Source organism: Myotis myotis, unplaced genomic scaffold (genome assembly GCF_014108235.1).
Source record: "Myotis myotis isolate mMyoMyo1 unplaced genomic scaffold, mMyoMyo1.p scaffold_m19_p_18, whole genome shotgun sequence".
NCBI classification, from domain to species: Eukaryota; Metazoa; Chordata; class Mammalia; order Chiroptera; family Vespertilionidae; genus Myotis; species Myotis myotis.
In genome coordinates, this window is record NW_023416322.1 from 9,806,628 (window position 1) to 9,828,884 (window position 22,257).

The 22,257-nt window shown below is 52.0% G+C and overlaps 1 protein-coding gene across 1 annotated transcript in view; it reads left to right on the forward strand.

Moving 5' to 3' along the window:
- The first annotated feature begins 3,952 nt into the window (after positions 1-3,952).
- MAPKAPK2 (MAPK activated protein kinase 2) overlaps positions 3,953-22,257 on the forward strand; it is a 43,108-nt gene continuing 24,803 nt past the window's right edge. Inside the window, exon 1 of the mRNA XM_036342540.1 lies at positions 3,953-4,553. Within this exon, the coding sequence (XP_036198433.1) occupies positions 4,278-4,553 (276 nt within the window). The 5' untranslated portion in view covers positions 3,953-4,277. The remainder of the gene's footprint in view (positions 4,554-22,257) is intronic.

The following is a 22,257-nucleotide window of genomic DNA, read 5'->3' on the forward strand; positions in this document are numbered from 1 at the left end:
TCACATGCTTAGTTAAATATCGGAGCTTCTTTACTATCAAAGAGGAGGAAATGGGGATTGGCGCAAACAACTAGCAATCTGCCACAGTTCTTTTGAGATTTAAATGAGATGATGCAGATGGAGGGCTGAGCACAGTGTTGGTTTCAGAGTAGGCATTCAACGCTCATTGTCATCATCATCATCATCCCCACCATGAGAAGGTGGGGAATACTCTGAAACTTTGACAAGATATTTCCTTATTTGAACTTCATCTTGCTGCTAAAGTCACCCTTATCCAGTTCTCTTTTCAGACACTGTGACTTTCATCTCTCATGAACGTCAGACACCTATGCCTTTAATGTGCCCTTACGAAACAAAACTATGTCAAAGGAAAGCAAGGGGCCTGGCCAGCGTGGCTCAGTGGTTGAGTGTTGACCTATGAACCAAGAGGTCACGGTTTAATTCCTGGTCAGGGCATATGCCCTGGGTTGTGGGCTCGATCCCCAGTGGGGGGCATGCAGGAGGCAGCCAATCAATGATTCTCTCTCATTATTGATGTTTTTTTATCTCCTTCTCTTTAAAATCAATAAAAATATATTTTAAAAAAAGAAAAGAAAATGCAGAAATGCAAACATTAGCAAAATAAAAGGAAAGCAAGAGAATGGTGACTTTAATTTTAGGTAGTGGATTTGCAGATGATTATTGCATTATTAACAATAACTAATAAATAAAAGCAGAGATAGATGGGCCAGTGATCCAATGATGAGAGTGTGTCATGAATCAAGGATTATAATTCACCCAATACTATGTACTTTAGGTCTTTAAGTTGTCTTTATGTGTACAATTTTGCATGACATATGTGTTTGCATGCAAATAACAGACAAAAATAGCATTTTCTATTTTCATAGACTTTTAACTTTTCAAGGGCTTCTGCACATATCCAGAAAAACTGTCCAAGTAGCTCATTACAGATGGTTGAGTTTGATGTTCCAGGACTTTGGACTTCTGTGTCCTGAGGGAAAATATTTCATTTAATCCTTCCGGTAGCTCTGCGAGGTAGGCAGGACAAATGTTATTATCACTGTTTTGCAGATGACAAAGGGGGAACTGAGAGGGCAAGGGGCTTTCGTAAGGTTTCATAGCTAATTAGTCCTGGAATGGAACTTAAGACTCTGCATCTCCTGCCTAGTGCTTCTTTCTTTCGTCCATCTCACTCCCCAGTTATTCATCCATTACACACTTATTCCGTGTCTGTCACATGTCAGTAACATTGCGCTTATGTATTTGTGTTTATACATGTGTGTGTTTTCTGAGCCTGACGTGCAGTTTATGTCATCTCTATACAAGCCCTTAGAGTCCTTGTATGCCCGCAGGCCTGACCAGCCCATGTAACTCCAGGAGAAATCCCCAGCTGGGGTTTCAGCTATCTTGTTATTCCTAAGTCACTGGGCTTCAGCACATTTCCTAGAGCCGCAGCGAGGTAGGCAGGCAGCTTTGGTATCAGGGACAGATCCCCAGGCAGTGGGCACAGAACGGAAGAGCAAGCCAGCAATGCCTCGGTAATGATAATGACTGTTTCATGATACTTTATAGTTTATGAAGGGGTCTTATAAACACCATCTCGTTTCATTCTCACTCAGCCCTAAAACAGATTTTATTATTTTTCTTTCTCTCTTTTTTTTAGGTGCGAAGAAAGAATAAATGACTTGCTCACAGTTACTCAATTTGAGGACAGACTTGAATTTAGGTCATTTGTCTCTACATTCTGTTCTCTTTCCATGGTGCCCGGCCGCCTCTGTAAAAGCAAAAAGAGCTTATTGTCTTTCTAGCCCTGTGAAGAGAAGCAGGTGACAGCTCAGTGGCAAGCAGCAGGAAGCCCCCAGTGACCCTCTGCAGAGGGAAAAGACCAACTCAGAGCCCTGAGCGGCCTCCTATCAGCCGAGAAAGACAACGGCGCAGTTGGAGGTTTCCACCCTCCCCCATCCCTGCGTCCTCCCTTATCTCAGTCCGTGGGCATCTCCCCAGTGTCCTTGGGGAGGTGACAGCAATACACAGCACCAGGCAAAGGTGTCTTCCAATCTCTATGGCCTCTGGCAGTCTCTGTGTCTTTGAAGAGTCAGGGTTTGGGGAACTGTCTAACCGCATCCATCCTCTTGCACAGGAGGAAGCTCCGGTTCCTGCTGCCAGGGGCGAACCCCTCGGCCTGGTCTCCCAGACCTGTGTCTGTGCCCCTCTCCCGATGCTGTCCGCTTCTCCCTGTCTGTCTTCTTCCCCGCAGATTAACGCCCCCCCACCCCCCGCCCCCACCAGGCTGAGCGTGGCACCTTGTCCTCAGTCAATGTGTGCACCACATGAACTCTGCCTGAAAAGAGCAAATATCTGTGTCAGGGGAGCTGTTTCTCTCCTTGGCCCACGGAGGGAGTCCTGTTCAGTCCACCCTTCACTACTTCCTGCCTTGCCTCAGCCTCGAGGGGCCCCTATTTTCCGGATGTCCCCTTTTCTCTTTCTTCCTAAGCAGGGCCTCCCTGGACAAGGGGGCTCCATAGTGTCGGGGGTGGGGGTGGGGGATATGAAAGACCAAGTGTGGTCCTAGGTCATGCTCTGTTCTCTAATTTGGCCTTATCAGTAATTAATATCAGGTTTTTGTCGTCACCCGTCTGGTTCCTTTGTCTTATTTCTCAACTGTTATACCGGTCAGAGGAGGGAGTGGGTCAGTAGGGATGTATTTAATGAGCATCTGCAAACTCCACCAGAAATGTGTACAGAGGCCTTCTGGCCGTTATGGCCTCCCCAGTCCCTTCCCACACACTACAGGCCCAGCTAGATCCTCATTCTCTTCCCCAGAGATATAGGGCTAGCCTGGACTGGAACGCCCCTTCTTCAAAAACACCCTCTTCTCCTCAGGGCTGTAAGGTTCAGGGTCTAAGTTTTCCACATTGGACATTAGAACCCATTCACTGCACCTTCCCATTTGTTACACTTGTCTTCTAATTCTCTCTGCAGCCCTATGACAAGGTGTTGCTATATTGCTCAGTTTCACACAGTCCTGGTAAAGCTCCCTGGATTCAGGCCGTCTGCTTCTCAAGACATCCTCTTCCCACCCTGTCATATATATATTTTTTAATTGATTTCAGAGAGGAAGGGAGAGAGAGAGAGAGATAGAACATTAATGATGAGAGAGAATCATTGATTGGCTGCCTCCCGCACGCCCCCTACAGGGTGGTGGCGGTGGCGGTGGGGGATTGAGCCCTCAACCGGGGCATGTGCCCTTGGCCGGAATCGAACCTGGGACCCTTCTGTCCGCAGGCCGACGCTCTATCCACTGAGCCAAACCGGCTAGGGCTAAAGCGAATTGCCATGAAACAAATGTTCAAAGGAATAATTACTAAATTGTTCAACATTACTTAAATATTTACGGATAAACAATACATGCATGAGGAAAGAAATGCAAAAAATCAGAGGACATAGCAAAACAAGTGCAAAATTCAGAGTGAAGATTTGCTGCACACCTCTTCCTACGAGGAATGGCCTCCAGCCCTGAGGTCGCATCCAGCCCATGTTTCCTAGTCATCCTTCGCCTTCAAAATACACCCCCATCTCCCAACTGGCTGCTGCCAAGAGCCAGACAATGGGAGAAAAGTGGGTTTTCTATCTGGACTGTGCAGCTACTTTCGTACGCCTCCCTCTTCCCTTTGCGTGGCCCAGATTAATGAAGAACCAGGATGTCTCGGTCTCCCACTCCCAGGCTCCGGTCCCCCAGCTCCCAGCTCCCAGCTCCCAGCTCCCAGCTCCCAGCTCCCAGCTCCCAGCTCCCAGCTCCCAGCTCCCAGCTCCCAGCCCCGCCCTCCCCGCTTCGGAGGCCTCCTGTCCTTCCCTTTAAGGCCAGCCCCTCCCCCACCGGCCCCGCCCCTCCGCCCCCAGCCCCGCCCCTCCGACCCTCCCCTTTAAGGACCGGCCCCGGACGTAGACAAGCCTGTGACGCGGCCGCGGGCCCCCGGGCAGGGTAGTCTGTCGCGCGGCCGCTTCCCCCCCGGCTGGGCCCCCGCCGTCCCGCGTTCCACCGAGCGCCAGGCCCCCGGGGGGAGGGTGGGAGCAGGGCCGGTGGGCGCCAGCGGAGCACGGCGGGACCCACGGAGCCCCGCGACCCGCCGAGCCTGGAGCCGGGCCCGGCCGGGGAAGCCGGCTCCAGCCCGGAGCAAACTTTGTCGCCGGGCGGGGGGTGGCGGGGACCCCGTCCGGAGCCGGAGGAGGGGGCGGCCGGGGGCCCTCCCGCCCCTGCGCCCGCGTCTCCCGGCACCATGCTGTCCAACTCGCAGGGCCAGACCCCGCCGGTGCTGTTCCCCACCCCGCCGCCGCCGCCGCCGCCGCCGCAGCCCCCCGCCCCATCCCAGCCGCCGCCGCCGCCGCAGCCCCCGCAGCAGTTTCCCCAGTTCCACGTCAAGTCGAGCCTGCAGATCAAGAAGAACGCCATCATCGACGACTACAAGGTCACCACGCAGGTCCTGGGGCTGGGCATCAACGGGAAAGTTTTGCAGATCTTCAACAAGAGGACGCAGGAGAAATTCGCCCTGAAAGTAGGTTCGGGGGCCGCGGGAGGGGCGGGCCGGCGCGGGGGGAGCTCCCCGGGACCCGCCCCGGGGCCGGGAGCGGCCGCGGCGCAGGATCGCTCAGCGTTGATCGCGCCGACCCTGTCCCGGGCCGGGCGTCCGGGCCTCGCGCCGGGCGGTGGGTCGGGGCGCCGGGGGCGCCGAGGGCGCCGAGCGCGCGGCCAGGGCGCCGGCAGCGGGAAGGTCAGGTCTGATGAGCCGACCGCGCTGCCGGCCCCGCGTTTCCGGTCACTCCGGGTGTGAGCGGCGGGGGGACTCGACGGGACTCCCGGGGACTCTGCCATTTTGGGGTTGGAGCGGGATCCAGCCGGGGCTGAACGGTTGGCGTCGGGACCACTTCTGCTAAATTCTCACCGCGCCTCGAGGAAGTGATTTCCCGGGGTGGCGGTTCCCCATCCTCTCCTCCCTCCTTCCTTTCTTTCCGCGGGCACAAAAGACCCATTACTCATTGAGCCGGTTGGTCGGTTGGTTTGGAGAAGTCGGAGCTCGGAGGTTTGTTTAGCCTCGCTCCTTATTTGGGAGCCGGAATGTGTGATTTCATTTCCCTGGGCCTCGCGAGCGCGGCCGGGAGGTCGTGCGAGGCTGGGGATTCCGCGGGGCCACCTCCCGCCCCCCTGGCCCGCCCCCCCCGCCCTTCGCCCCCCCCCCCCCCCCCGGGGAAGGAGGGATTGTTTTGATCCGAGAGCAGGCGCCCTCCTACCCTACCTTCCGCGCCTGTGAGGCTCCAGATGGGAGGCCAGCAGGCTCGGCGCGGCGTCGGCTGTTTCCATAGCGTCATTGATCTTTGCAGACCGGGTTTGGAAACCACGCTTGGCCCCGTACCGATACCGCACATCGGATCGGAGGTGGCCCCTCGAGTCCTGGACATGGGCCATCGGTGGGCAGTGGGAGGGAGCGTTATCCTTGAACTGGGGAAACCCAACCTCTTTTTTTTTTCTTTTTTGAGGGGGTGTGGTAGGAGGAAAATGGGGATTTCAGAGAGCATACCGACTTCAGAAGTTAACCAGAATGGACTTGGGGGTCTGGGGAGATGGATGAGTCCCCAGTGTCGTCCCAGTGCAGTGGGAGCCAGTGTTCAGAGGCATTTAAAAGGTCTGCTCAGAGGGTTTTCATATCAAACCGCATCTCTAAGGTGACACATCACCCCGACTTCCCCTGGGGGGGTGTTAGTGATTGGAGGAGAAAATTACTTCCTGTGTTATATTTATCTTTTCCTCCTCACCCCCCCCTCCCACACACACTGCTAGCTGCATTTCAGCTATTAATACAAAACTCAGATGTGTATGTGTTAAGGGTGGGACTGTTGGAATATATAATTAGATGTAATAGAATCCTGGTATGTACTTGACGATTGGAGCGGGCAAGAATGTCCAATTTCCAGATTTTAGGCCTCTATAAATTATTTTTTCTTGCTCCTTTCATCCTCCTTTTTGGGGGAGAGCTTTCAACAAGCTCAACACTGTCAAGATTTCTTTGGTTTCTACTTGAAGGTGGTGTTGTGGGCTTCCGAAGGTTGTTTGGAGTTGAACGGTGGGAGAAGGAACATATCAGCACCATGGACACTTGAGTACTTTTTGTGCCTTAGACCACTCTTTCCATTCTCATAACTGGGGCTGGGAGGGGAGGGGTTGTTTGACCATGGCTCTGACCTTGGGGAGTCCAGTTGAGTGAATACTGTTTGACCACATTTAACCTGTACCATTGAGGAAGTGACAGAGGGTTCTTTCCAGCAAAGTTTTGTCTCCTCTGAGATGCCATCTGCCTTCCCCCATCAGCAGTTTGTGGACACTGGCTGCTCATTTTCTTGGAAAGTTGGACTATTGTATGGAGACTTTAGAACAAAAGCTCTCAATTTCTGCTCCTTTTTCTATTTAATGGGCACACACAACCATCCTCTAAAATGCTTTTGGGTGGCAATTAAGATTTCTGTTGTAATTAACAGGAGAGGGATTTGGACATTGACCCTCTTTGAATAGCTCTGAAAGAAAGGGACAATCCAGCAGTTAAATAACACTCGTCGTTTACCTTCTCGGGTTCAGAAGGGGTGAAGATTGAAGTCAGTCTGTTTTGACAGGTAGTCTGCTCCCAGATCTTACAAGTTGACTCAACTGTTAAATTGTAGATTTCCCACACATCTTTGTGAAAAGCTTAATAACAGAGGAAGAAAGCAGGGATGAGGCATTCAGAGACTGACAGCAGTGTCAACAGCACTTCCATATCCAAATATTGGCCAACACATAATTACAGCTGTGGGGGAATTTGGTTCAAAGCATCCTGTGCCAGACATACACCAAAGAGATTTCTAGATCTTGACTCTTGATTAACTCAACCTTAGGTGCTGAGTAGTGAAGTGATTTTCAAAAGCAGGAGTGTTTTGATTATATAGCAAGGGAGGAAGATGGGGGTGGGGCAGGGGCAGGAGGGGTTGCCCCATGGGGATGGTGCCTACAGAAAAAGGGAAAGACCTGTACCCTGCACAGCGTGTCACACCGTTCCTGGGGACTTGGGGCAGAGAGCAGGGCCTCTGATGAAGGTTCTGACGCCTGAGAATTGACGGGAGGGAGGTGGTGGCTGTCCAGATGCCCTATTCCCTGTCTGTGGTCTGTGACCTCTTAGCCTGATTAAGTGAACTCACTGCTTAAAATGTAAGTCTCGACTTGCCCGCCCTGCTGCTTCTCTCTCCACCCGAGGGATCTAACATGTAAAAGCTTTTGGTGGGTGTTATGATCTCACCTCACCCTGTCTCCTGGCTGCTTCTGCTGAGTTCAGAGTCAGAGGGAATTTAGAGGTCATCTCATCTGACCCCCTCATTTTGCAGATGAGAAAAGTAAGGCCCAGAGCAAAGAGGTGCTTGAGGTAAGGTAGCCATGCACCTGGCCAGAGTCAGGGTTAGAACCCAGGACACCTGACTCTGGGTCTCAGGCCTTTTCACACTTTGTAACTGTAGTGCCCTCAGCAGGCCAGTACCTGGGACTGTCTGCTGCCCCATGAGGAGCTACACTGTCACCCAGGACCTGCTGGACTGGGTGAGGGGGTGCTGGGTGGGTATTTCTCAGCAGTCATCCCTGAAGTTGGAGTTTATAAACCAACTCAGCAGCTCCATGAGTTTTGAATCTATGGTAACAAGCACTTTCACCACTCCCTTCCTTTTTTAGGGAGTGTTCGATAAAAATCTTATTATTATTTTTTTTTGTACAAGAATATGGGAATCCTATGAACTGTTTCTTTGATAGGGACACCTGGTCTCAAGCCACCTGAGTAGTAATTGGTTGTATTCCCTGTGCAGTTCCTCAGCTGCTTCCTGCTTCCCTGTGTCATGGTGACTCTTGGTTATTAGCTGAACAAATTTAATTAAAGCTGGCATTGTTGTCCCTCTCTGCTGTGGCTCAGATTAGGTGAAACATGTTATTGCTTAAAAAAATATAGGATGCTGTCGTAACTTATCTCTGTTTACCTTTCCACTGCACGGGTTAAAGAGGTTCTCAACCTGTGGGTCTCGACCCCTTTGGCGGTCGAACGACCCTTTCACAGGGGTCGCCTAAGACCATCCTGCATATCAGATATTTACATTACGATTCATAACAGTAGCAACATTACAGTTATGAAGTAGCAACGAAAATAATTTTACGGTTGGGTCACAACATGAGGAACTGTATTTAAAGGGCCAGAAGGTTGAGAACCACTGGGTTAGAGAAAACAGGGCGCTTGGTGTGTCTTCTTTCCTTTCTCCAGCATCCTTTCACCCCGGATCGCGTAGGGCAGCAACGTGGCTGCCTTTGGTGTTCTGGAGGGGAGCTGAGTGAACCTGTCATGGCTGGTCTGCATACTGTCAGAGGGAAGGCCAGAGCTCCCACATCCCCACCGTACAGGGAGATCTTACCCAGCACACCTCATGCGTACCTGTTGGGGAGCAAGATGGGAGTGTGGCTGGGTGATGGGCAGAGTCCAGACGGGTTTGCTGGATAGGATCAGAAGGTGAGGCAAGTTTCATTGACCAGATCAGCCTCTTACATTCACGATGGTTACAGGTAGTTCATAGTTCACTGAGCATCCTCCTATGTGCTGTATGGAGGACACAGACATATCAAGTGGCCTTAAAATTGGGGGGGAGGGTCGAGAAACTGATTTGGAGAAGGTGAAACTAACAAACGAAGTCTAGGGTATTATTGTCCAATGTGGTAACCAATTGCCAAGCATGGCTATTAAAATTAGAATTAATTAAACTCAATTAAATTAAACAAATTAGTTGCTAGCCACCTTTCCAGTGTTCAGGAGCTACATGTGGCCAGTGGCTACTGAATTGAACGGTTCCGAAGAACATTTTTATCCCCGCAGAAAGTCCCACTGCACTTTGCTGGTCTAGGCGTTAAATCGTGTGCTTGGGAATAGAGGAGCTTTGACACGGGTATCTGTGAGGATCGGGAATCTGAGGATCGGAAGAGCTGAGAACAGCTCATTACTGGGCCCCTGGGGAAGGAGTAGACCTGCAGGAGGTGATGGTGATGTTGGCTCTGGGTAGTGGAGTTGAGGGGAGAGCAGAAGGTCCAGATGGTAGGGAGCAAGTGGGGCTGGTGTCTCAGAATTGAACCTAAGCGCCATCTTGTTATTAAAAGCAGGTTTTAAAGTGTTTGAGGGTCATGAAGTAAGTGAGCAGGATGTTATAAAGAAAGGTTAGGAATTGGCTGAGGTTGGGGCTTGGGGCTTTTTTCGAGGGCAGGTTTCAGAGACCCTGTTCCTCTGCTGGGGCTCTGGCCCCCTGTAGACTGCAGCAGGGCGCTTGGCATCCACTGAGCAGGATCAAAGCTGGTTGACTCATGGTCCTTTTTCACTTGTGAATTCTGGGCTTTGATGGAGCTTGAACATAATCTTCAGCTGAGGTCTGGGATCAGGGGCTTACGGAAGGAGGAGGGTGGAGCAAAGCCCCAGGCCTCGGGACCAGGTGTTGGTGGGTGTCTGGGAAATGTAGGGGCTCCTCTTCAGGAGGGTGGAGGGATTGGTATTCGTGATGACCATGTTTTGACTGCTTGGGATCGGAGGAGTTGGGCCATCATCAGGTGATGGTTTCACTTAAGAAGCAGGTGCTGGGGATTCAGGGTGAGGCCTGGAGGAGCCAAACTTCAGGACTCCTGGAGGCAGACTTAATCCCTGGCCCAATCCTGGGTTGGGGGAGGGGCCAAAGCTCTGCTCATTATGGAGTCTGTGCCAGGAGGAATGTCAGCCACAGAGGGGAGGACAGCATGGGCATCTGATTCTGAGCCCTTGCACGATTCCCAGGTGCCCTCCCCCCACCCCCCGTGGTCTGACCCAGGATTCTCCCCGTGGTTTCATGTCTGTGGCAGAGCCTTCCTTTCCTGCTCCCTCTCCTCTTCATGCCCTTCCAAGGGCCAAGTGAGCTCTCTTTCCCCTCCTCCCTATACCGCGTTTTCCTAGGTGCCCCAGAGTGGGTGGGCGGGCAGGGCAGAGCAGAATTGTTCTTTGTGTTTGAAGGGGCTGCAGCCACTCTTGGTAATGATTTAAGGCCCAGTGCTGAAGGGACCCATACCTTGAAGCACCTTAGAGCTGACTGCCCTGTCATCTTTCTTGACTCGTTCCATCTCATGGAGGAAGAGGCTGGACCAGTCCACAAGGATTGAGTGGTATGTCCAAGGTCTTACCTGGTGTCAGGGTAAGAGCCAGGTCTTGGGACCTCTGCTTGACCAGCTAAAGGCAGTATTGCTGGGGTTGTAGACCTGACAGTGCAAAACCGAGCTCCACTGACAGTCACTGGGATCTTTCAACGCAGGTCACCTTATAAATGGGGACACTGGTAAAGAGAAGGGACCACAGCTGTGGCAGCTTGATGCACACCAAATCAGATCTCCTGGTTTTTAGGGGAATACTGATATTTTATATTTTAAGGTATGGATGGATGGAAATATCCAGAGATGAGCCCATTGTGATGGGTTATGTGCTAGCTTAGGAAGGGGGGAAAAATAGACCTTGTCATTGTGTCCTGCTAGCTAGTTATGTGACCTTGAGCAGGTCAGTTAAACTTTCCAGGCCTCAGTGCACATGTCAGCGTATCAGGCAGGCTGTCAGTGGCTCCTTGAGCACTTGGCATTGTGGGACAGTGGACGGCTGCCCTGGAAGAAGAGGCTGAGGGCGGGCAGGATAGCTTGCTGACATGCCGGGCCGTCAGCAGTATGTGGGCCAGCATGGATGCCTTTTTGATAGGACAGCCTGTGTCCAGTTAGTTACCCTCACTGAGCAGCTGGTAAAGGGACCCATACCTGGCCGTGTGAACACTCAGAAGTGTTTCAGTAAGAGAGGATGGGCTGTGTAAGTCCCTGGGGTGTGAATCTACTTCCTTGACATCAGAAGGATCGTTGTGCGCTGGTGGAGAAGGGAATTTTTTTCTTCCTGTCTGAAACCCTTTTCCCATTTGAAGTCATGGGGCCAAACATGGCTCTGTGATGGGTGGTGCAGGGGCACCTGCTGAGGGAGGGAGTGAGGCTGTAATCTAGCACAGTGTCCTGTCAGGCTTTGCCTCCGGGTGGCTGCATCCATCCATATGTGTGTCTTCTGTTTCACTCAGAGATACAGCAGGGACTAGGCCTGTTCTGAGGTGAGAGTTGAAGACTGATTCCCAGAGCTGATGGGAAGTTGGGATTTACATTCAGATGCCACTCCTTCCCGAAGGACTGGGTAAGAGTGAGATCAGGAGTCTGAAGAAGGAAGAGGAGAGGCGGGTGCCTGGTGAGTTGTGTTCAAGGCTAAGCAGTAGTTTCAGGCCTGGAGCTCTGGACTGTTGGGTCCTGTGTGCGGGGCCATCAGATTTGGTGGGAGGAAGAAGAGACACAGTGGAAAGGCGAGGTTGTGCTCAGCCGGGCAGTACAGAATTCTTGAGATCTTCATGACCCAGGAAACACCTTTGTGTGCCACTGCGCCATCCAGCAGGTAGGAGAGGCTGGGACATGGCCTCAAGGTCAGTCCCTGTCTGTAACTGATCTTCCCTCCCAGACCAGCCGGGCTGTGTGTTTGTTCCACTAGGAACCCGAGCTTCCCAAAGAGCTAGAAGGAAGGGTATCTTACTTTTAAGGGGTGTTTCCAGGCGTCTCTGGTGCCCTCCAGGGCGTGTCTGAGGTGCAGAGTGGTGACCAAAGGCTCAGCTTCATGGCCACCCTTGGAAGCTTTATTTGCCTCCGAAAAGATGAAGGGAACCAAGGGAACTGCTCTGGCCAGGCCTTCTCTCTGTTTAGCTTTTCTCTATGAAGATGCTTCTTTTGAACCGGAAGCAGAGGTGAACTCTTTCTAGTCTCAGATGGGGGAGGGGAGGTCTCCTGCTGGCAATACACCTGCCAGCTCTTCCAGCTTTGTGTTCCTGGGGGCTCCTTCTGCACCCCTCCACTTCCTCAGGCAGGTGACTGAGTTGGTCACTTGGCTGCCATTATGATTATCCATATTGTTCCAAGGCAACCAGGACTCTGGCCCTGGATTCAGCCCCTCTGTCCCAGCAGCTAAAAATAAACCTGCCACTGCTGCAGTCTACCCTCATGCCAGGCCCTGGTGTCTGTCCCAGGTCTTCCTGCCACGCTGAACTTCTCTCTTGTCACTCTCGTCCTCCCCATTTGCCGCTTGGCTCCCAGCCTGAGCTGGGTAGGAAGTTTGGGAGCAGACCGTGGTCTGAATGCTGGGAGTGAGCCGTGGCTGGTGCTTGTCCAGGTAGCGAACTGTATGCATGTGCACAAGGGCTCTGGGGAGCCGCCTTGCTTGCTCCCCACTAGGGGAAGGGTGAGACACGGAGGCGGGTGGACGAGTTCATCAGAGTTCATCAGACTTTCCGCTGTTTGCCTATAGCTCTGGCTCCCTCCAAGCTCCACCTGCAAACAGCTCCCTGCCAGCAGGTGTGTGGGGATGAGGCGGAGAGGCCTGCCTGTGGCTGTCCCCGGCCCTCACTGCTGCCCTGGACTGAGCCTGCTACCTGCCCTAGGACTCCTGACCGTTGCTAAGCGATACTCTCCACCTCTGCAGCGCTGGGGCTTCCAGTTACCACATTCACAAGTGTGACCTCATCTCCTTAGCTTCCAAGAATAGAGGCCCTGGCTGGGCCTCCTTCCTGCGTCAGGCCATGACCTCCTGGCTCTCCCAGCTCAGCCACCTGCAGGGGTTCCAGAGAGCATGGGTCTCATCTTCCTCCTGACGGTGGTAATGGGGATTGGTGATCTGTTCCATTGAGGTCTATCAAGGTGACCTCTTCCCTTGGCACCCATGGGTCCTAGGGACCTAGAGCAGGAGGTGAGGAAAGGGGCTCAGGTGGCTGGGACACCTGTTCAACGGGTAGGTGGATACTGGGCAGAATGTTTGCCTTGGGAATTCTCTTCTTTCTGATTTTTCTAATCCTTGGACAGGTGTTGGTGCTAACCATAGCACAGGAGGGGGAGGGTCTGTGTCTGTGTTCTGAGATGAGGGTTTATTTGGGAGAAGGGTGAGTGGGGAGAGAGACAGAAGCCAAGGTAGGACTTTTGCCTTCAGCTAGAGTTACATGGCCAGACCATGTCTCCATGTCTGCCTCCTCCTGTCTGTCCACCTTTCCTCCGCAGGGAGAGATCTGTTTGCCAAGGCCCATTGGCCTCTGTAGAGGAGGAGTTGGGTGTAAATTGCTAAGAGTTTATTTTTAACTCTGACAGACGGAGCCCCTGTCCTTGGGTAGCTGTGCTGTTCCTCTCCTCTCTCCTCCCTACCCCAGGCCTGGGCCTCCTTTCCTGGCGGCTGTAATTCTTAGAGGAAGGCTGGTAGGTTCTGAAGGCCGGCCTCCAGGAACCTGGGAGGGAATCCCCTCTAAGTGAGGAATCTCCAGAGCTCTAGGGCCATGGGGCTGGTCAGGGAGAGGGTAGCCCTGTGCCTTTGAGGCCACATGTGGAACTTAGAGCATTCCAGGAATGCAGGTGACGGGGAAGAGACTGTGTGTCTTAGAGCTGGGAGCTCTGTGCTCTGTTGTGCTGGTGAGGGCAGCAAGGGGTCATCTTGTACCTTCCGCCCTCTCTCCTTACAGCACCTCTCTCCTTACAGCACCTATATCGGAAGGCCACAGGGACTCACTGAGCATGTGTAGTAGCCTGCTTTGTAAAGGCTTAGGTTTATACTATTCCCTCTGGCTGCCAGGCTCACAAGCATCGCATTCTTTTCACAGGACCTGTGGGATTCTCAGGGACTTCATGCTCTGCGTGTCCCCTACCCCGGGCTGTGCTCTTAGGGAGGAAGAAGAGGGGCATGGGTGCTCCTTGCATGTGCCCCCTGATTTCATACAGTTATTTTGGTTACTTTGCCTTCGTTGCTTTCAAAAGAGCACAAAACTGGGTTTGAAATGTAATTGGAGAAAGACGGAATAGAGAATAGTGGGGTGGGGGTGGGGACCCTCAGCCATGGAAGGAAGGTTTTGGCCCTCAATTCCTTGGGGTACATGGAGGATTAGTTTGCCAAAAGCCCAGCTCTGATCATGTAGCTTCCCAGCTTAAACCCTTCAGTGGGTTCCCTTTGCCTGAAGAATACAGGAAATTTCCAAATCCTTCCCTGATCTGACCTCGATTTAAAGAAAAAAAAAAAAAATTAAGGGGCTTACCTATGCTGTTTCCTTAATAGGATTCTCTTCCCTAGCCCCTCCCCTTTGCCATAGTGTGTATCCCATCTGTCCATCTGTAGCTCATTTGCCTCTGCGCCCCAGCCCCATCTGTATCTCCCTATTCTCTCCCTATCTTCGTGATGCTGCTGCTTTCCCGAAGCCTTTCACTCCGGAAGCGGGTCCCCCACCCCTCCCTGCCAAACTGACCAGGACACTGGAAACCTTCATTGCACGTGTTCAGTGTCTTTCTCCATGTGCAAGGGGCTCCGCTAGACATGGGATTCTGCATTCCTTGAAGACCTCCCTCTTCATTACATTTGTATCCTCTTATTTCCATGTCGTGACTGAATGCCATTATTAAATTCATAGAGGACTTTGGCTCTGAGCATTATACCTGCTGCCTCATAAAGGCGTGATAACTGACTAGCAGTGGATGCTCCCTACACAAATATAAGGTACTAGCCCCGATCCTCAGGGTGAAGAGGAGGTTCTGGGAAAAGGACAATATTAGGCCGGACTCTGTGCGACTGACTCTGGTGTATATTAAGGTCCCCGGGAGTGTCTGTCCCTGTTATTCCTCCTGTCCACTAAAAAGCCACTCTCAGAAGAGACTTCTGGGCATTTCTTCCCTCCACCCACTCGGATCTGCTGACTCAAGCTGGCACCTTCTGCTTCTGCTAACAGAGTTCTCGTTCTTGTAAGGGCCCTGACCCCATTTCCCATTGATGCCTCTTCTCCTCTCCTCCTTGTTCCAGAGCCCCTCCTTTTCCTGTTCTACTGTGGAGATGAACCCTTCTGCCTCTCAGGAAATTTAGACCAAGGGAGGAACAGCTGTGGAGCTTGCCAGCTTTCCCTCAGCTCTTGGCATCTCTCTTAGCTAGCTTCAGACACAGCAGAGACACACAGATGCAGTCCACAGTGATCTGTCTGCTGGCCTTTCCGTGTGTTGCAAGAGGACCAGCGTTGCACACCAAGTTGCCGGGACTGAGATTAGAGGTTTGAACCTCGTGGGGCCACCTCAACTCCATGCCCCAGATTTCCAGGGGAAACAGAACTGAGAGATCTGGCGGCGTGGTCCTCAGGAAGTCCTAGAACCTGTCTGGGCCCACTCCGTTTCCTCATTTGTAAATGAAAGGACAGACTTGATCCGGATGGACCCCAAATTGAAGAGCTTTCTTCAGTTATTGTTGCAACCCCACTACTGGGAAGACAACCAGATGCTGTGAAAGAGGTGATCAGCCAGGTTCCAGGGAGCCTGGGGCCTGGGAGCCCTCCTCTCTGTGCTGCTGTCTGCAGGCCACTGTTCTTTCACCCTCCTCCTGGCTGTAGTAGTTTTATTCATTCAGCCATTCAAGCAGTGTTTACAAACGTGTTCTCCTCCTTGCCTGCCTCCTGTCTTCCCTGCTGACTGGCCATCAGGAGGCTCAGATGGCAGGATTGGCCTAGCATGGGCTCCCTTAATTCTTCTGCTATTTGAGATGAGAGGAATTTTTTGAATAATGGGGGTTGATTTCTAGCAGCTTAGACTAGACCTCCCACTATTCTAAGCAGGATTTGCCTTATGTGTCTTTTAGCCCTCTGAGAGCCAAAGCAACTTATACTCAAGAAAATCAGTTAGCAGAGCCAAGACTGACTTTTACAGCCTCCCTCCCTAAGGATAGATCAGAACAGCAGGTTGACTTGGATACATATAACAGCCTTCTGTCTTCTGCCTCATTAGATCACTATTGAAAGTTTAGCAACACTGTAAAAGGCTTCCCAGATGAACAACAAGGCTTTATTGAGCAGATACCACGTATCAGGCATTGTGGTAGGTGTTTTACTTACACTCTGTTGCTCATCCTTAAAAATAATACTACAAAGTAAAAGTCTTGAGGAAACATTCAGAATAATTCACTCATTAGCAATTATTTATTGAGCACCTACTAAGAATTATTTTAGGCTCTGGGCATATATCACTGTACCAAACAGGCCAGAAAAACAAAACAGAATACAAATCCTACCTGCATGGAGCTTATCCTCTAGCAGAGAGAGACATACAAACCAGTCAGTTCAGTGACACAGCTTATTGGGTGGTGATAGGTATAAAGGAGAAGATAAAGCAGAGGAGGAGGCCCTGGAATGCTGGGAGTGTGTGTGTGTGTGTGTCACGTGCTGACATTTTAAATAGGGGCTCAGGCCGGGCTTCACTACAAAGGTGACATTTGAGTGAGCCTTGGAAATATTTGGAGGGGGAGGGTCTGCAGGCAGACACAACAGCCAGTCCAGAGCCCTGAGGCTGCTACTGATGGAAGTATCTAACTCTAAAAGGGGCTCCTTACAGCTTGTAGAGCTGCCTCTAATAGTTCCTCCGTGGCTGCGTTATAATTCAGTACTTAGTTGACCTAGCAATTTATGTTTTACCATCAAATATTTATGGATGCTTATTTTGTGCACATTGCTACAGTGATAAATGTAGGCCCTGCCTTTGGGAAGTTAGAGTTTAGAGGAGGAGAGAACACCTATGTGTGTGTATAAGGAACGAGAGGAGTGAAGAAGACTGCCTCCTAAATCGGGGCTGTGCCCTTCACACAGGCTCCCACTTGACACGCTGACAGGGGTACAGCAGGTCCTCGAATAATCATGTCGTTCCATCATGACATTGATAAGATGCTGCTGTGGAACTGAACTCTTGTTTATATATCAGCCTACGCTAAAATTGGTTTCATTATCCATTGTTTCACTTAAAGTCGCCGAACCTACCACCGACAGCGTTGAGGACTGACTTTACCTCTGGTAGGTAGGCCAGGTGGTCAGTTCCAGGTTTTACATACGAAGAAAGAAGTTCAGGGAGGTGGTGTTGGGAAGTGATGAAGCAGGCAACAGATTGGCCACGAAGGATACAGAGTCTTGGGATGGCTCCCTGAGGCTGGAGGGGTGAGAGGTGGGATCACTTTAGCCTGGCACTGACAGGGACACTTCGTGGACTCACCCGTGACACCCAGGAGATCGTGCGGACAAAAGTTAGGCCAACAGAGGCACAGAGGCACGCCACTGGGAGCTCTCACCTTGTGGCCAAGGAGGAAAGAGGCTTGTCTCCCCATGGGTCTTCTGCTGATAGGACATGCTGGGATGGGGTGTTGCCTGCCATTGCTCAGAGCCAGGGTGGGAGGGGGCAATGACAGGAAATGGCCAGGCTGACCCAGTGGCAGGGTAAAGTTTTACTCCCCTTTGGGCCCTCACAGGGCTTCTCTCTTGCTCTGAAGAGTCACATCCTTTGTGTGTTTACCTCCCGGGTGGAGGAGTGGCAGGAGGCAGGCAGGTGCCAGAAGGCTCTCCGCTCCTGTCTCTCAGGAGCTGGGCGAGCAGAAGTGGGGGCTCAGGATGGGGCGATTGACCGTTAGTGCAGATGGGAAAGTGAAGCAATGGGTCGGGCCTGTTTTTTCCTGAGCATGTGCGGTGACAAAGGAAGTTGCAACATGTTGTTTTTTCTTCTTCTTTCTTTCTTTCTTTTTATAGAGCAAGAAAGAGGGGAAAACTTCCAGTAAACTTCAGCAAAAGTACCTAGTCTTTGATGGATGGTTATGGCCCTCCCCCACAGTGCTTTCTGTCCCTCGCCTTTCTTCCAGCCCTCCTCCCGCTGCGTGCTTTCCCGTGTCCCTCTCCTCTGAGGATGGTCTCTGCAGCAGGCCAGCTGCCTCCCCAAAGAGAAAGCGTCCATGGCCTGGGCCCAGGGAGCCTTGAGACGCATCTTGTCTGCTGTCCTCCAGGTGAGACAGGCTGCGTCTCCTGGACAGTGACAGCCGTTTAACTATGACGCCCACCCGGCCGCACTTGCTGCTGCGTGGGTCTGTGCTCATTTGGCATCGCAGAAGGTTGAGGCAGTCCTTGTCTCTCGGCTCAGAGAACCTCCCTCTTTGGTAGACACTTCAGAGCACGTGTCTTGGCAGATGCTGGGGAAAGGGGCCTGAGAAGTGGGAGGCAGGAGTCCAGGCTGGAGACCACACATGTGAATCTGGAGTCCTCGGTCAGGTTTGAATCTGGCCTTTGTGCTGTACCTGGGCAGGGAGCCAGTTGTGTTTGGAAGTGTTCAGAAGATATAGTTCCCTGATGAAAACTTTTGAGGTCTGGAACTTTCTCTGGTGAGATTCCTTTCCTCTCTCTTGGATTTCTATGCCCCAGTACAGCCAAAAAGCGTCAGTGCAAACCTGCTTTGAGACCCCAGCTTTTGTGCCCTGGGGGACGAGGCGGTCCCTGAGGATGAGGTCTGGTCTGCTTGCTGCAAGGAAGCTGTGGTGATGGCTGCGGGGGCTCCTGGTGTTACTGCTTCATTGGCAGAGCAGGACCAAGCCCCCGGGGCTGAGCTTCTGTTCAGGCTCTTTGTTCTCTTACCTGCTTCCTCTGGCACAGCCGACACAGAGCTCCCCCTTCCTGCTATTCTCTTTGCATTGCATCTCCCTGTCAGGTGGTCTCCTCAGGCTGAGATGAGCTCCAGGCCGGGTGGTGGAGGGAATGGAGTCAGGATGTGCGCATTTGCCTGGACCCCACAGTGAATGTGGACGGGCGTTCACAGAAGCTGCACTGGCCAATATGATAACTATAGCCACATGTGGCTATTTAAAGTGAAATAAAATGAAATTAGTACCTCTGTGGCACTAGGCACCTTTCAGGTGCTCAGTCGTCACCGTTTTGGGCAGCACAGGCAGAGAACATTCCATCATCTTAGAAGGCTCTTAGTGCTGACTCTGAAGGAGATCGTTCTGCATCTGGGAAAGGCTTCCCTGAGCTGGAGTAGGATTTGTAGAAGAGCCTGAGGGAGATTTTGAGATTCAGGCCAGAGGATCAAGAGAAAGGGACCTTAAATAGTATTTAGTTTGTCTCCTTTATGGCCGATGGCCATCTAGCCCAGTGACTCCCAAACCAGGACGATTGTCAGCATCTCCTTGGCAAACATTTGAAAATACAGATTCTGGGCTCCACTCTTTGTATGTTAATTGAGTTCAAGACTCTACAGGGTGGTATTCAGGAAGGCGTATTTTTACCTGACAATGATCAGGGTTTGGCCACCTCTGATCTATGGAACCTGTGCTTAAATCCCTTCAGTGATGGGGAGCTTCCTTCTTTTTAGAAACTTACCATCACAAAAATTCCTCTTGTTAAAGATCCATGTTTATTAAGTTCCAGATTTAGTTTCCAGCTCTTGTAATATCACTCATCGCTCACTGTTGTTCCCGAGCCTCACAGATGCTTGGGCACAGCCGTGTGCGCTCCCTGCCACCCGGTGTCACGGCACATTTTCAGAGCGCACAGCCTGCCACGGGCTCTCAAGAGATGCAGAGATGGGACCCCGCCCCCAGGCTCCTCCTGACGGTCAGGCCTGGCCGAGAGATGGGAAAGGTGCACCTCTCGTCGACCCTGACAGGGAGCCCCAGGGAGTGTCCGTCTGCTGGGGAGCACATGTGCCTGCCACCTCTCTGAGCTGGCCCTGATTCTCTTCCCCGCACTTGCTTTTCAAGGGCACTGGTCTGGTTTTCTTCAGAGACTCCACCATCCTTCCCAGTCAGATAGGACCATAAACTCCACTTCTGTTTAGAGACCTTCGTAGCCTCCCCTCCCCTCCAGCGAAGGGCTCCGACTTCTAAACATGGTATTCAAGTAAGCTGGTGTTGGCCTTCCTTTCCACCTATACCTCATCGCGCACCAACGCTCGCCCTGCCAGGAGATGCCTGCTGCCCCCTCTGCAGTGTGTTCTAGGCTCCCATCACCTCCTGGGCCTTGCATTTGTGCATCCTTTTATGTCCTGGTAGCACTGAGCTGTCCTTCAAGGCTTAGGTTTCACCCTCCACTCTAGGCAGGATACCTAACAACCTTTCTTACCTAGTGGTGTTGATACTCGCTGTACGACTGCCATGCATGTGACTTCAGTCACTCTCATGTCCTCTCCTGCTGGACTCTGAGCTCCTGAGGCCAAGGCCTGGCTTGCTGGGATCTCCCGGTGCCAGTGCAGGCCTGGGTGTTCAGCTGGGGTGCAGCGCCTGTCCACAGGAGTGGGTCAGGGTCCTTCCTGTTTGCTGCTTTGGCACTCTGCTGAGACTGCCACCGGGCCCCTTTCCAGCACCAGCATTGTATCCCCAGTGGCCTCCGCCTCATCAGCTCTGATGAGAAAGTGACGAGAAAAGTGCTGTTTAGCAGCTGATAATTAACAAGCAGGCATGGGGCCTTGGCTGCCTCAGAGGCAAACTGGTGTTTAAACAATAAAGTTTTTAAAATCAAGAATTAAAGTGTCAGCTGCAGAAGCAGCTACGTCCAAACGCAACCTGCCCTTCCCCCAGTTAGAGGAGGCGAGTGGGATAATGAGTGAAAGCAAAGGATTCTCTGGCCCTGAGACGTCCAGGGTAAGAGGCTGGGTGGTGGGAGCCGCGGCCGGGAAAGAGACTTGTGCTTCTGTCTCTGGGGTGGGGCCTGGGGCTGCGTGGGGACTGGGGAGGGGCTTGTCTGGACAGGACAGGACTGTCCATGTTCCCTTTCACTTCCGGTTCCTATAGGGTGACTAATTTTTGCCAGGTGGACAAGAAGAGAAATTCAGTAGGAATCAACGTGGCTGTTTCCCAAGGTGGTAAAGCACACAGTTTGTGTGCAGCGATGAATAGAGGTAGTTGGGTGCTGCCTGGTGGAATGCCATCTTGTTTTCTTCCGATGCTGCTGGGTGGGAGGAGAGCTGATATCAGGCCTCCTCCCCTCCTAGGTCAGAACCAGAGCAGGAGGAATTCCCCGGCCTCTTGGTGGTGTCCGGACGCTAACCACAGCCTCCCTCTCTGCTGAAGGTGTTCTAAGAAATCTCACTGTGTGCCAGGAACAGGCTGTGGCTGCAGAGCAAGGGCAGCTGCGCGAGAGGCAGAGACTTCCTGTGGGGGCCCTGCCTCTCACTGCAGAGGTCAGCGGGGGACACCCTTCCAGAGTCTCCTTCTTTCCCAAAGACTAGGGAGCCCGTGGTAGGAAAACAGGCTGCCGAAGGGTCTTCCCCAAGTACACTCCGGCACACGCCTATTTCCAACCCAAAGGAAAGTCAGTCTGAGAAACAACTTTTTTGGAGGTGGGGGCCTACCATCAGATCTAAGAGATGCCTGAGAGATGTAGCTTGAATATGCAAAGCCTGGACCCTGGGAAATGTTGACCATCGATGCCAGTGGTTCTCAACCTTCTGGCCCTTTAAATACAGTCCCTCATGGTGTGACCCAACCATAAAATTATTTTTGTTGCTACTTCATCACTGTAATGTTGCTACTGTGATGAATCGTAATGTAAATATCTGATAGGCAGGATGGTCTTAGGCGACCCTTGTGAAAGGGTCGTTCCACCGCCAAAGGAGTCGCGACCCACAGGTTGAGAACCCCTGATCGATGCCGTATCTGAGTGTCATTGTTACCTGCCCACTGGTGTCTGGCCCTGATGGGAGGAGGGTTGAGTGAGAATCTTCGCTGGTCAAGCTTGGTCAGCCTGTACTCCTTCTAGGTTTCTCTGTTGGAATTAGTGGTACTGGTGCCTGAGCTCACTCAGACCTTGTGTGACATTTATGGCGGTGACCTCTCCCCGACCACAGGTGTGTACATCGACTGCGGTCACCCAGTTACCCTTCTGGCCAAATGCAAAACAGTGGGGAAGTCTAGGGGGAGACTTGGTGAGGGAATGAACCAGCTGGCTCCTCTGGGACAGAACCCTTGTCCTTGGTGACATAGCACAGGCGATTCACAGTCGAGGTTGTCTGGAGTGTGTGCAGAGGTTGAGTATCTTGTATGAAGTTCCGATGGTCCTGGCAGAAACTTCACTCCGGTTGATTTGAGTGGTGAGGATACCACCAATGTGTGTGCGCTCATGAACCTGTTCATTCATCTGTTCCCTGGAAGCTTACTGAGGGGAAAAGTATTTCTTATTTGCTCCACATGGTAGAAGAGCAATGTACCGAGAGTTGGTGAACATGGAGGAAAGACACTGCAGTCTTGGACTGTGTTGGTGGAATGCCAATTCTGAGGTGCTCTGTGATCAGGTAAATCTGGAAAACATTCTGCAATGCACTTTAACATTTTAAAGGCTCTG